The sequence below is a fragment of the Drosophila guanche genome, unplaced genomic scaffold (assembly GCF_900245975.1).
Source record: "Drosophila guanche unplaced genomic scaffold, DGUA_6, whole genome shotgun sequence".
NCBI lineage: Eukaryota > Metazoa > Arthropoda > Insecta > Diptera > Drosophilidae > Drosophila > Drosophila guanche.
In genome coordinates, this window is record NW_022995743.1 from 18119160 (window position 1) to 18132242 (window position 13083).

Genomic DNA, 13083 nt, shown 5'->3' on the forward strand with positions numbered 1-13083 from the left:
TCTGCACTAGAAATTACTTCAAAATTATTTATATGGCAAAACAACGTTTGCCGGGTCCTCCCAGTTTATTTATAAAAAAGTCATCAGGCGGTGATTTGAGATTAGGGCTTCGATGTAGTTTGACATCATCCGGAGTGGCTTCTGATATACTTATGTACATATGTAAGACGAGAGGCAAAGATTGCTACTCCTAAAAGTCTCAGTGCGGGAGCTAGGAAAGCCTGCAGATCTATCTAATGTAACAGAAACCGGACAATCATTTGCAACTGGATGCTGGATGCTGTTGTGGATGGGCAACTGAGTCCGAAGTTAGATTGACAGGGGTATGAATTTTGGAGGTAACTACCATGTTGACAGTCGTGAGAAAGGCTGGAGCCTCCGATGGCTCCTTTAGCTCGCCCCCTTCCCTAGAGGCACACACTGCAGAGTCATGGCAGAGGCAGAAGCAGAGACGCGGCAGAGGCAGAGTCCGCACACTGCAGAAGCAGAGTGTGAATGAGAGAATGTGAAAAAACATATATAAGCTGCGGGACAGGGTGGGTTTAGCCACTGCAAATTAATTTCTACATTCTGGCTATAATAATGGTCCAATCAGATCCCAATTTGGTGATCTGATTGATATAGTCCTTCCCTACGGATTGGTTTTTAGTTTTCTTGTATCTTCAAAATTGTAGCTTTTGGGAGGTTTTCGCCCTTTTAACACTAACCAAATATTATATACTACTACTATACTATACTGTTTGGTTAGTGCTTTTAAGGAGGCGACACCCATAGCTAAGGAGCAACGAAGCCCGATACAGACGGTTAAATATATAAATACATGCATACATAAATAAATACATATACATAAATATTATTCAAAATGAATTAATAATTCTTAATTTTTTCCATAAAAATTAGAATTAAGAGTTATTTTTAATTTATACTTTTAAAATCAAAAATTATAATTAATTATGATTTTTATAATAAAAATCAAACCAAGAGTTATTTTTAATTTGTTAGTTTAAAAAGTTAAAAAACAAGAGTTATTCGTAACTTTTATTTTTAAAGTTGAAAATAAAAGTTAAATTGATTATTCTTTGAACTGAGTGGTTTGTTATCATGAATGTTTGTATATTCCTGATCCTTGAGAAAATACATTTCATGTGATACATCGCATGTCCTTCAAGGACGAACTTTAAGGATCTCACTATTTTCCTTTATATTTATTTTTGAGCTTTCATAATATGTTGGCAAAGGTCTGTCATTGTGTTTCTGTTTACTTTACTTGAGCTTACTTAAGCTTTGTTTACCGAATTCGCTTTCCCATTGCACTATTTGGTTAGGACTATACATACCTGTTGACAAGCAACAAATTGTTCCCAGTCACGTAACGTCTTATGATATTTTTGTTCATGGACCCTTTTAGTTTTAAACCTTTTTTGGAAACATTCTAAGCAAAGGAAGTCGTAGAAACTAGCCACTCTTGTGAAGAATTGATTGATGAATTGGATAAAATGATAGTTTTAACGCAGAGACTCCTAACTAGCTAGTAGTATTAAATAGAACGTCAAAATTGATGAAAATAGTTTAAGATTCACAGTATATGCAAGTAAATGCAAGAGTATATTTCGGTATATTTCCGAGGGTCTGTCGGTATATTTGATCGATAATTCTGCGGTCACACTGCATTCAATCGTACCCAAAAAAAAAATACAACAAAAAAATTGAATTTGAAGTAGACCCAACCTATTAAGTATTCCTTTGTCATGGCCAAGATTATTTCACAAGACACTTTCGACGATGTGGTGCAAGAGAACGTGATAGAGTTCTCCATGAGCCCTGCCGAGGCGAAGGAGGAGACAATTAAACAGTTTGAAGCACAGGTGCGAAGACTGGGGAGATAAAGCTAGAGCATTTGCTTGAACCCGACGTGACCGACCTGACCTATTTTCAGGGTATAAATCTGGCCAACATTATCAAAGATTTGGCTATCAACCCGCAGTCCGGCAAGCCCGTAATCAACGAGATGGTGGACAAAATCAAAACGCACATCGGCCAGAAGGAGGCGGATACCATCCAGCTGCTGGATCAGCTGGACACCTTGGACGCAGAGTGCCAAAAGTCACTGGCGCACCGGGTGCTTGCGGGCAAAAATGGAGCTCACGATGCATTGATCACTTTGCTGGAGCAGACCCTGGCCGCGACGGAGACGGAGGGTGAAGGAGACCAACACGATGATGTGCTCGAAAAATGCCTGCGGGCCGTCAATAGTTTGACAAACAAGCAGCCTGACTTATTCGATGCGGAGGCGATGGCTGTGGTCCTGAAGCTGCTGGCACTCAGGCAGGAGAATCGACTGGAGATCACACTTCTGACGCTGCAGTGGTTGCAGAAAGCCTGCATAATGCACGAAGTGAACCGCCAGAACATAATGAACACACCTGCTTTGAAGCTACTAAAACCGCTGCTGGTCAAAGACAATGCACGCCTGGTGAGCGAGCTGACTGCCGTGTTCCGCTTTCTTGTGCTGGACGACGACATACGCGTGGAGTTCGGCTCGGCCCACGAGCACGCCCGGCAAATAGCAAACGAGGTTCTGCTGCCACTTGTGGAGCTGCTGTCAGCATACCAGGAAGTAGAAGTGCTGGGTGACTTACTGCTCACCATTGGCACGCTTGCAGTGCGCCAGGAGCTGTGCACAGCTATCGATGAGGCGGGCGGCCTAAAGGCAATCTTTGAAATCATGAGCAACCACCTGGAAGAGGTGCGTTTGAATCGCGAAGCCTTGAAGCTGCTGCGTGCCCTGGCCGGCCACGACGCGGTCAAGGCTCACATTGTGGACCAAGGGGTGGCGCCCATCATAAAACAGCTCCTAGAGGCACACCAGTCAAACGAGAACATTGTAGCCGCTGCCTTGGCCTGCATAACCACGCTGACGTTGCGCGTCAAGGAGCATAGTACGGCCTTCTTCGAAACTGGCATCGCCGAGGTACTTGTGGAGGCTATGCGCACTCATCCCAGCCACAAGATTGTCCAGCGAAACGGGGCCTGGGCCATACGAAACATGGTGTCGCGTTCGCGCAACCAATGCGAGACTTGGATCTCCTTTGGTGTCGAGGATCTGCTCAACGCGGCAATGACAGAACATCCCAGCGTGGCGCAGGACATTAAGGCTGCCCTACGGGATCTAGGCTGCACTGTCGAGCTGCGCGAAGAGTGGACTGGTACCGCAGAGAAGAAGATTGCCGCCTAGCACATGCCTTCAGTAATAACAGCGACAATTGCTTATTTATTTTGTATTTTTGTAACCTAGATATAACTGGATTCTTCTGCATGCTAGCACGAGCTACAGCTACAACTCACTCCTACTACTGATAAATCGTGCATTTGCTAACCTTAAATATCATCCTCAATGGCTACCGCAATCTATCCATAGCTGAGGCAGTCTTGGTTAATTTATTTCCCTAATAATCACTATCCGCATCGCTCATTTTCCGAGCTTGAAATTTCGCAGCGTACCCGCCTTCAGGCGCTGGTTGACATTCTTAGACAAAGGTGGTGCTTGCGCGCTGTTAGCCTGACTCTCCTCCTCGGTGCGCTGCGCAAAGGGATCTATCTTCTCGGAACCGCCCATTCCATTGTACACAAAGTTTGAGCCCATGGTAGCCGCCACCCCAGAACTACTCGAGCCCAACAACAGACGCGGCTTCTTGAATATCGAGTACTGAAAGAGACGAGTATGATTAAATATTATTTTCGATTTGCTTGACCATCCGCTCATTAAGTTACCTTTGAACTAAGATCACTGGTTGTTTTACGCACGGTGCCGCTGGTCATGCTAACACCGGATGCACCCATTATGGGAGATATGTTCGCTTTGCTGAATCCAATGCTGCCCTTGGTGCTCAGAAGGTGGCTCAGGCCGACACTACTGGACTTGATGTTGAGGTATGGGGAATTGGACTCTTCAATGCGCTTGATATTTTCCTTCTGCAATTGCATTCGATGGGTGGTTGTAATCTTCACGTCTGTGTTTTCGAGTACTTACAATTGTGGGCGAAATGGTGGCACGCTTCTCGCCATGCTTCAGCGCCATAATGTTACTGTTAAGACCGGTCGAGCTGTTGGGCGAATCCACACTGATCGGTTCGCGTTCCAATGCAAGAAGCTGAAAGATATTCGGGTGAATGAAAGGCTACTTGATGAGGTCTTGACTACCTTCTCCTGGTTCTGGTAGAGATCGCTCTCCAGATGCGAAATCCGCTCCTCCATCATTCTGCAACAAAAAGAAAACAGATTATATATCAAGAAACTTCCTCATTGGCAGAGTGATCAGCATGGATGCTCACCGCTTTAAGTCGATTTCCTTGCGCAAATCATTCTGCACCAGTTTAATTACGTTCCGAAGCTCCGACTTCTTATTCTCGCACTGACGCAGCTCCCGCTTTAGTGTGGATACCCAACTGGCCAGTACTTGAGGGTTGGCCTCATTCTTGAGCAGAAGCTCTGCATCCGCAGAGCCAGCCGCCAGAATGGCCGAAATACCTTCCATGGATTGGATTTGTAGCTTAAGCGACTTGTTTTCCCTGCGCAGGCCATCCAGCAGTTGGGCTTCGCTCTTCAGGAGGCTAATCTGTTCCACATAACTGCTAACCAGGAAGTCCTTCTTCAGCACCTTCTGTTCCAGACCAGCAATGGTCTTGCTATAAAATAAGGGCAAGACTGCACGATTGTGGACCTGCTTTTTCCCTCGAAAATTATTACTCACAGGCACTTCTTTTGCGTGTCCTTAAGCTCCTTCAGTTGCTGCTCCACCTTGTTGAACTCTTTCTCCTTCATTTTCACGGCCAAATGTGCGTTGTCCAGCTGTTCCTGCAGGGACCCAACATCGATCCGACTAACGTCCAGGTTAGCTAGGTTGAAGTAGACGCGCCAAATGTGGCGGGTGGTGCATTTGTTGCGACACTGGGGGCAAGTCTTGGAGCTGCGAGAGGAATTTCATTAGTTGCTTTTCATTAGCTGCACAAGTCATGACAGGTTTACCGATCCAGCCATTGATTGAGACAGTTGTGGTGGAACAAATGGCCACAGATGGTGACATACACCTCGTCGGATTGTGCGAATAGCTCGGCGCAAATAACGCAATTCAAATTCAACATTGCATTAAATTTGATACACTTATGTACATAAAACAGTTATTACGGCTACAATAATTCACACACGCCGTGAAGTTTGGCGGGTATCAAAACAGCTGAACCACAAAAAAAAATATCGACGAAAGTTTCGATAGTTACTATTCTTAAAAAATAATTCATAAAAGTTTTTGGGTCGCCTAGGATGAATGCCCTGCTTGGATTATATGCCCAGAATGTGATTATTAAAAATTGCATCACTTGTGATTTCTGACCGCCCTTAGGTGGTTTTGAATATTTTAGAGGCATCAATAGTATTTTTATCGATATTGATAATAGGGGACATTCTTAAAATAAACTTAAATTATTTAATTCGACAAACAATGTATTTGTATTAAATCAAAGGTGCACAGAAAATAATTTTCAATTTACAAATGCAATGGAAGTCAATGACATATGGAATCGTTGAAAACTCGTATCATTGAAACATCGAAACCTCAATGACATCGTAAGACCGTGCCAACGATAGTGCTACCGATTGTTTTGCAGCTCAAAATCGCTTATAGATATAATGATTTTATATACACATAATAATTATTATATTATATTTAAAATTTATTCATAAAATATTGCGTCGGGTCGGTCCGGTGAGCTATATACAAAAATTGCGGAAGCCAGAGGGAAGGTTGACATTTTGCATGCGCACTCGAAACCTTTGTCAACGCTAACTCGTATTTGTTGGACTGTTCACACCAACGTAGCAAGGAACGGAGGGGAGCAGAAGCAGAGCACAAGAAAAGCAGACTGATAGACCAGACGAAAAGGAAGAAAAGGGAAAATAAACAACAGTGCGAAAACGAGAAGATTCCAGCGCCCTCGTCGATCGCAAGAATGGCTAATATGATTGGCAACAACCACAACAACTCCACCGCGAACAACAGCAGCAGCCACCAGAACAGAAGCGCCAACTACACTTACAATAGCCACAACAGTGTGAGTGTGGACAGCGGAAACAGCAGCGGCGAGGCGCGACTTCGCGATGTCTGCAACATGCTCAACCCGGGGCCCAGCACCCAACACTACATGATACCAACAGGTGGCTGCTCATACGATCACATCATCGCGCTGATGCGGGGCCTGGACCTGCAGGACGACGGAATTCTCCTGAACGCCAAAATCAAGACCATTGAGATGGACTTCTGCAACATTGTGCACGACGAATCTATGCTGTGGTATGTGTCTTATTTGCCTAGTATGTTTGAGTGTGTGAGTTGGTGGCCCATTGATGATTAATAATATTATAAGTAGCATGTATAGATTTAGTTGTTGCTTTTTCCCGTATGTACGAAAATGTACATATGTATGTATGCTTGTATCTAAAAACACACTCACACGTACAAATCTACAGTGCGTTGCGAATAAATACGGCTAGTCTAAGGCACGTCAAGATACAGGTATGATTGCAGGTGCAGATCAGTCATGCGTAAGCCCCAAACTTTTCATCCAAAAATTCGTAATTTTGTGGCCAAGCTGATTTTACGTTGTTTTCCAATTTGTATGCCACAAGAATTCCTTTAATACATACCTTTTTTATACCCGGTACTCAAAGAGTAAATAGGGTATATTGTATTTGTGCGAATAACGGTTGTATGTAACGCACAGAAGGAAACGTTTCCGACCCCATAAAATATATTTATTCTTGATCGGCATCAACATTGATTGAACCATGTCTGTCTCTCCGTCCAGTGGCTAAACATACCCCGTCCCGCAGCTTATATTTGTTTTTTGCACATTATCTCATTCAGACTCTGCTTCGCGCAGTGTGCGGCCTCTGCCTCTGCCGTGAATTTGCAGTGTGTGGCTCTAAGGAAGGGGGCGAGCTAAAGGAGCTTGTTGGCGTGAGTAGTACTGTTGATGTGATGACAGATGAGGTGCTAAGGTTCAGATGTAGTACTGAGTGCCGGGTATAAAAGTTGTGACGCGTAAGAAGCGTCTCCACGTCCCTTCTCGTTATTTCTGTGGCTAATACACTTTTGAGATGCACCTTACATATTTACATACATACATTAAATGTCAGCGCGCGAGTGTTGTTTGTTTTCAGCGTATCTTAAATATTTACAAATTTTCATATAAGTAAATAAAATAATCAAAGTGTGAAAAGAGAAGTCCCTTTGCCATTGAAATAGTTCAACTTGAACATTTTCCCCTCCCTTTGCTTATCCAAGTATGTTTTACATTTGCATTACTCATCCACAGCGAATCCATGGAGTATATGAACAGCAAGGCCCTCGCGGACAGCGATACGGCGCTAAAGTTCGCCCTGCTCTTCTCGTCGCGCAATTTTGATGCCCTGGCCATGAATTCGACTAAGGTGCGCAGCTCCATGCTTAAGATTCTAGAGACGAACTTTATTAATGCGGATGCGTATCGGGTTCGCGACAAGAATCGTTTGTACAACTCTATTACGCTGCTGGGAGAGTACTACCATCGGGTGCGGCTGGCGGATAACGCTCCCATTACCATACTGGGCGAATCGCTGCTGAATCTGCTAACGCGCGAGCTGAACGACACCTCGGTGGTGATCAATACGCGCCTAGCCCGTCTCGTTCTCTCACAGATTACGCTAAACGGGGAGATAATGCGCAAGCGTCACAAGGCGGATATCGACCAGCTGCTGTTCCACATCAGACGGCACCTGATCATGCAGCCGGCGCTGACGGCTAAGGTTAAGGCCATGCTGCTAATGGTCCTTGATTTGTTCTACAGTCACTTCAAGAACGTGGGACACGACCTGGAGGCCATGTACACCAACTATTTGGTGGTGGAGGAAGGCGAAGAAGATGGCGCCAACAACAATGGCGCCAGTGCACAGAATTCCGCTGATGAGAACGGCTCCAGTGCCAATACCTCCGTCCAGGACCTGGAATCGTCCGAGGGGACAGCCCCTACTAAGAAATGGAGCGAGCAGGTCTGCGAAGACTCCTTCTGCGACATTGGCTATGGTGAGGCAGATCCGGGCGAACAGAAGTATCAAGAAAATGTAACAAATTCATATCCTGCCAACACCGCTACCGAGCCTGGCCCCCGTCATGTGCGCCGAAGCTATCAGCCACGCCAAGCACCGAGACCACTGAAGAAGCAACATCATCAGCAAACGTCAGCTAACGTGGAGTACGTATATTGCACTGGCATCGCTCTCGCTTGTACTGTAATGCAATCAACTCTTTCGATTCCTCCGACAGCCCTCAGTCCGACCAATATCCCTCCATGGCCAGCAGTGAAGACCGCGACGAGAGCAAGCCCTTGCCCAGCTGGCGAAAGACACGCTTCAATCGCAACCACGAGGGTGACCAGAGCAACGGTCGCTCCCGCGACCAACAGAGGCGCTTCAGCGTGAGCTGCGACGACGACCAGCACAGCGTGCGCAGCGAAAGCGGAGGCAACTTACGCCTCTATACCATCCAGGACCGCAGGAAGCACTCGCAAGAGAGGCACGAGCGTAACATGAGCGGCGGCGCCAACTACAACAGCATTGTAAACTCGAATTGGGACCAACGGGACAGAGACGATCGAAGTGAGCGCTCCTACATGAGCAACTACGAGCGGGGCAACAACTACAAGCGGGGCGGGCGCTTCAATAACCGCAACACCTACGACAAACCGCCGCGTTTCCAGAAACAGCAACAACAGCTTCAGCAGCATCAAGGCGGTCCCCAGAATATACACAGCGATACTTGGCGCCGTTCGAACACGGCTGTTAACAGTTCCTATCAAGATGAGAACTGTGCTTACAACTCCAACGGGCCGGAATCAAACAGTCGCAGCTCGTCGCGGGCCCGCACCTTACCCCGACCAGCAAAGTCACAAATGGACAAACCAAATACGTACCGTTACAACCAGAGTCCCGGGCGTGGTGGAGGCGCTGGGGGGCCACGTGGCTTCCCCCGCTACAGCAGTCAAAGTAGTTTGGCTAGCGAGGCCTCCAGTACATTCGATCGGCGCCAACAGAATTCGCCGCATAATCCGCAGCACCAGCACCAACGCCATCGCAACTTCACGCGCCGCTCACAGCCGGACATCCATCAGCCGCAGAACGAAGAAAACTGGGACCGCCGTGGGCAGGAACAGCCCCCTCCGGCACCCTCAGGCAAGGAGGAAAGCGAGCTGGTGCGCAATGCACAGCAAACCACAAAGTACATGAACTACCTGTCCTCGCAGAAATGAGACAGGCCTCCGGGATGGCGATCAACCCGTCGTCGGCGTCGACGTCAAAAGTTGAAAGAAAATCTGGGAAACCTAGAGGGATTATCATAAGGAAAATCAATTTTGTAAACTAATACATTTAGTTTTTGTCCAACACTTATTAGTCCTGTGAAGAAAATGTTTAATTTTCCATTGAATTTGCTGTTATGTTTTCCAATTGAAATTGTGCAACTACCTAAGAGTAGGATGTTCTGTTTTCTGTCTGAACCTGAGCTCAAATGTCAAACCATACCATATACGCACATAATTAATCTCCAGCCTCCCTATTTTCGTCTCTCCTCCGATCCTATCACAAATTATCCTCAAATCCAAACATAGTCTCAAGCAACACGAAAAAAATTAGCACCACACGCATGCATGCATTCATAACACATCGGATTCAATCAACTTGTAAATATCAGCATAGTTTTATATGAATGTCAGTCACACACTATACACAAACACACACACACACACCCACAAGCAGTCACACTCATTTTTATATTTATAAATATACAAAATGTTTAGAAACTAAGTACAAAAGTCAAGGAGTCAAGATAAATCCTATTTCTATCGAAAGTGAAGCCTGTTGGATAAATGTTACATACACGTTGAGCATATAAAAATGTATTTTAGCTAAATATATACATACATACATATACATATATCTAATTGTCATGTTACTGTGCAGATTCAGCAAATTTATTAAACAATATATACACATCCTGCATAACAAATACATGAAACTAAACCTATTTTTAAAGCAAATTTTGTAAGGCTCTTGTTGATACAACAATGTCAGCCAGTAAGCATAGGATAGTGAGGATTACGGATACGATTGTAGAGTTACAGCGTAGTCATATGAATAGTTAAAGCCATGTTCGGGGATAACAGTTCTCAACATGCGTTATATTGAAACACTAATCGGAATATACATACATACATAAATACATATGTACATGCATGGCATCTTACAGATTTGATTAAAATAAACTATTAAACAGAGATGCGGCCAGAATCGGCGGGGTAGATATCAGTGACTTTAGTAGCTGTATTTTATTATACGGGCGGAACATTAAATATACAACCCTTCGAGAGATTCTCGATGCATCTTACGGAGCACATGTCGCTTCTACGCGAGGTGTAACCACCAAAACTTCATAGCTAGATGTGTTTACCTCCTGTCCGTGGTGCGGTATGTACATGACTTTGTGGGAGGGATGCACTTTTCCCAGCCTCGTAATGCCTTCGTATACCCCGCGTCCAGTGTACGTCACCTCGCCAATTTCGGAGTATCCTGTCTGAAGTGCGTTCGGGGGGAAACTACCCGTGGATCCAGGAACCCACTGGCAATCGCAGTCGTTCAAGACGAGGACTTCCACTCCGTCAACAAGCCTATGGGAGCGGCAGCTCCAAGAGCCAAACGCTGCCTTCTTCTGAGGCACATAGCTAGCTGGCAATAGATCGTCGTTGAAGTAGCCTCGGGCTACATATGTGGGAAGGCCATCCTCATCGGTACCACACTGAAGGGCACCTTCCGGTACGTTGTGTGCGTCCTGGGGACTGTGGGTGTCGAGATCTATGGCCACCCATTGAACAGGCTGCTTCGGTGCCTCTTGGTCATCGTATTCCGTGCGTTCGCCGAAATTCAGATAAATGCGGTGGATGCGATTCCGATGGCAATTGGCCCGGCACTGTGGACACGTCGGAGAACGGCCAAGCCAGCGCGTCAGGCACTCCTTATGAAATACATGGCCGCAGCTGGCAGTGGAAAATATAAGGTCGTTTGCCCGATAGAACTCGTTGCAGATGCCACACAGAATGTTCAGAGGCGGAGATGATTCATTCGAAGCTGTTTCTCCGTCCATTGTTTCCATTATGATAGCAATTTCCCAGTTGTACTTACTAATTACCCATATTTGTTACGTTACGTTTTTTAATGGCACCAAGCAACCAACACATAGAGGCGTCAAATCGACTAAAAATCAGCCTTCATAAAATGTCTAGACGATCGGCTCCCAGGGCATTAGGTTCTTGTTGCTGGTGCTTTGACTGTAATTAGCAACTTTGCTTTTGCACTTGCCAATTACTCATCTATTTCTATTTAACATTACCAACTGGATAGGAGTCTCAGCACTAGACAAATAATTTTATCCTACTGATGAATCGATTGCCTGTATTCTGAGAGGTTTTTTGTTGCTAGTTATATACTATACTTACTTGCTAGTTATTATTTTAAACAGAAAATCTAAATCGAGGAATTATCATGGACTTGGTGAAAAAGTGTATTTGTTACACGCGAACTACACATTTGTATTAACTACATATTTATGTAATTAGCAACAGAGACACCTGACGAGAAAATGTGTTTCAAAACAAGTTTCGCCGTTTTTTTTCAATCAAGAAGAAACAGCGTGAAAAACTTTTTAACTAATTTTTCTACATTTTCGAAAAGTTGAGATTTTGATCGTAAGCGATCGGAATATTGTGCTGATCACGATTTTCACATCACAGTATATTCCTAAAAAGACCTTACGACAAAAATATTACGCTCTCTAGCTCATTTTTGGGTTCCAAATATGAGCTATTGGTTAAAATACGTCACCAAAAGTATACAGTAGATACTGTTCAAATCTTAATTTGCACCTTTGAAAGCACATATTCCAAAACGATAAACAGAAGCATTTTATTATACCCGGTAATCGAAGAGTAAATAGCGTATATTGTATTTTTGCGAATAACGGTTGTATGTAACGCACATAAGGAAGCGTTTCGGAACCCATAAAGTATATATATTCTTGATCAGCATCAATAGATGTGTCGATAGAGCCATGTCTGTCTGTCCGTCTGTCCGTCTTGTTTGTCGGCTAGTTCTCAGAGACTTTAAGAGCTAGAGCCGCCAAATTTTTGCATCCAGACTTCTATATGCTCACACTGAAACCAGTGTATTTCAAAAATGAGCCACGCCCCCGTAAAGGGGCGAAAACCTCCCAAATCTACAGTTTTGAATATAAAAGAACACTAAAAGCGCCATTCCGTAGGAAATGGCCATATCTATCAGATCACCAAATTGTGACGCATAAATTGCGTCTCACACGTCGCTTCTCGTTTTTTAAGCTTTCGATTTGTTTTTTTATACATAATTTGTTCTCCATTTAACTTTCATAGATTTAAGTAGACTTTGACCTCCTATATCCTGAAAAGGGACTTTGTATGTCTCCAAGAATTGGATACTTTCAAATCTAAGATTTCGAAATATTGTTTAAATATTCGACACGAAAATTGCAAAAGCTTATATTAGTCCGGATGTAAGAAAAAATAACAGAATTTTTAAGATGTCCTCTCTTAACAGATTCATTACACTACTACACGACTACATTTTGGAAATTCTGCTACCCTCCGTCTTACCATCAGCGTTGTGGCTTAAACCAAAATCTGGGAACAGGAAAAAAATAGCTTTGGTGGAATCACAGGAATACTTTAATTTAAGATTAACATCAATTAATGACTTAAATCTTAAAATTTCTGAACTCGTTTCTACAAATTTTGAGAATAATTTCACTCTTCAAACATTTATCATAGTGGAAGGTATATAAGCTGTACTTGCCTCAAGTCATTTTTTGTCTATTTGGATCAAACTTTGTACAAACAAGATTCAGGAATTGGTTTCACAGAGATATGTTTTTAAAATTTCCATACATTGAGTCTAAAATTTCCTGCAGCCGCC

The 13083-nt window shown here is 44.1% G+C and overlaps 4 protein-coding genes across 4 annotated transcripts; 2 read left to right on the plus strand and 2 right to left on the minus strand.

Annotated features, from left to right (window-relative positions):
• Window positions 1–1686: 1686 nt before the first annotated feature.
• LOC117592178 (armadillo repeat-containing protein 6 homolog) lies at window positions 1687–3383 on the plus strand. Its single transcript, XM_034285778.1, has 2 exons — window positions 1687–1865; window positions 1937–3383. The coding sequence occupies exons 1-2, from the start codon at window positions 1749–1751 to the stop codon at window positions 3233–3235; spliced, it is 1416 nt and encodes a 471-aa protein (XP_034141669.1). The 5' UTR covers window positions 1687–1748; the 3' UTR covers window positions 3236–3383.
• On the minus strand, window positions 3288–5228 carry LOC117592180 (E3 ubiquitin-protein ligase TRAIP). The gene is made up of 7 exons (XM_034285779.1): window positions 5026–5228; window positions 4751–4966; window positions 4332–4685; window positions 4201–4258; window positions 4031–4150; window positions 3772–3972; window positions 3288–3706 (listed from the first exon to the last, which is right to left on the minus strand). The coding sequence occupies exons 1-7, from the start codon at window positions 5139–5141 to the stop codon at window positions 3470–3472; spliced, it is 1302 nt and encodes a 433-aa protein (XP_034141670.1). The 5' UTR covers window positions 5142–5228; the 3' UTR covers window positions 3288–3469.
• A 420-nt stretch (window positions 5229–5648) lies between these two features.
• LOC117592173 (putative cyclin-dependent serine/threonine-protein kinase DDB_G0272797/DDB_G0274007) lies at window positions 5649–10084 on the plus strand. The gene is made up of 3 exons (XM_034285771.1): window positions 5649–6346; window positions 7371–8285; window positions 8357–10084. The coding sequence occupies exons 1-3, from the start codon at window positions 6006–6008 to the stop codon at window positions 9336–9338; spliced, it is 2238 nt and encodes a 745-aa protein (XP_034141662.1). The 5' UTR covers window positions 5649–6005; the 3' UTR covers window positions 9339–10084.
• A 309-nt stretch (window positions 10085–10393) lies between these two features.
• On the minus strand, window positions 10394–11296 carry LOC117592183. The gene has a single exon (XM_034285783.1). The coding sequence runs from the start codon at window positions 11231–11233 to the stop codon at window positions 10469–10471; it is 765 nt and encodes a 254-aa protein (XP_034141674.1). The 5' UTR covers window positions 11234–11296; the 3' UTR covers window positions 10394–10468.
• Between the last annotated feature and the right edge of the window lie 1787 nt (window positions 11297–13083).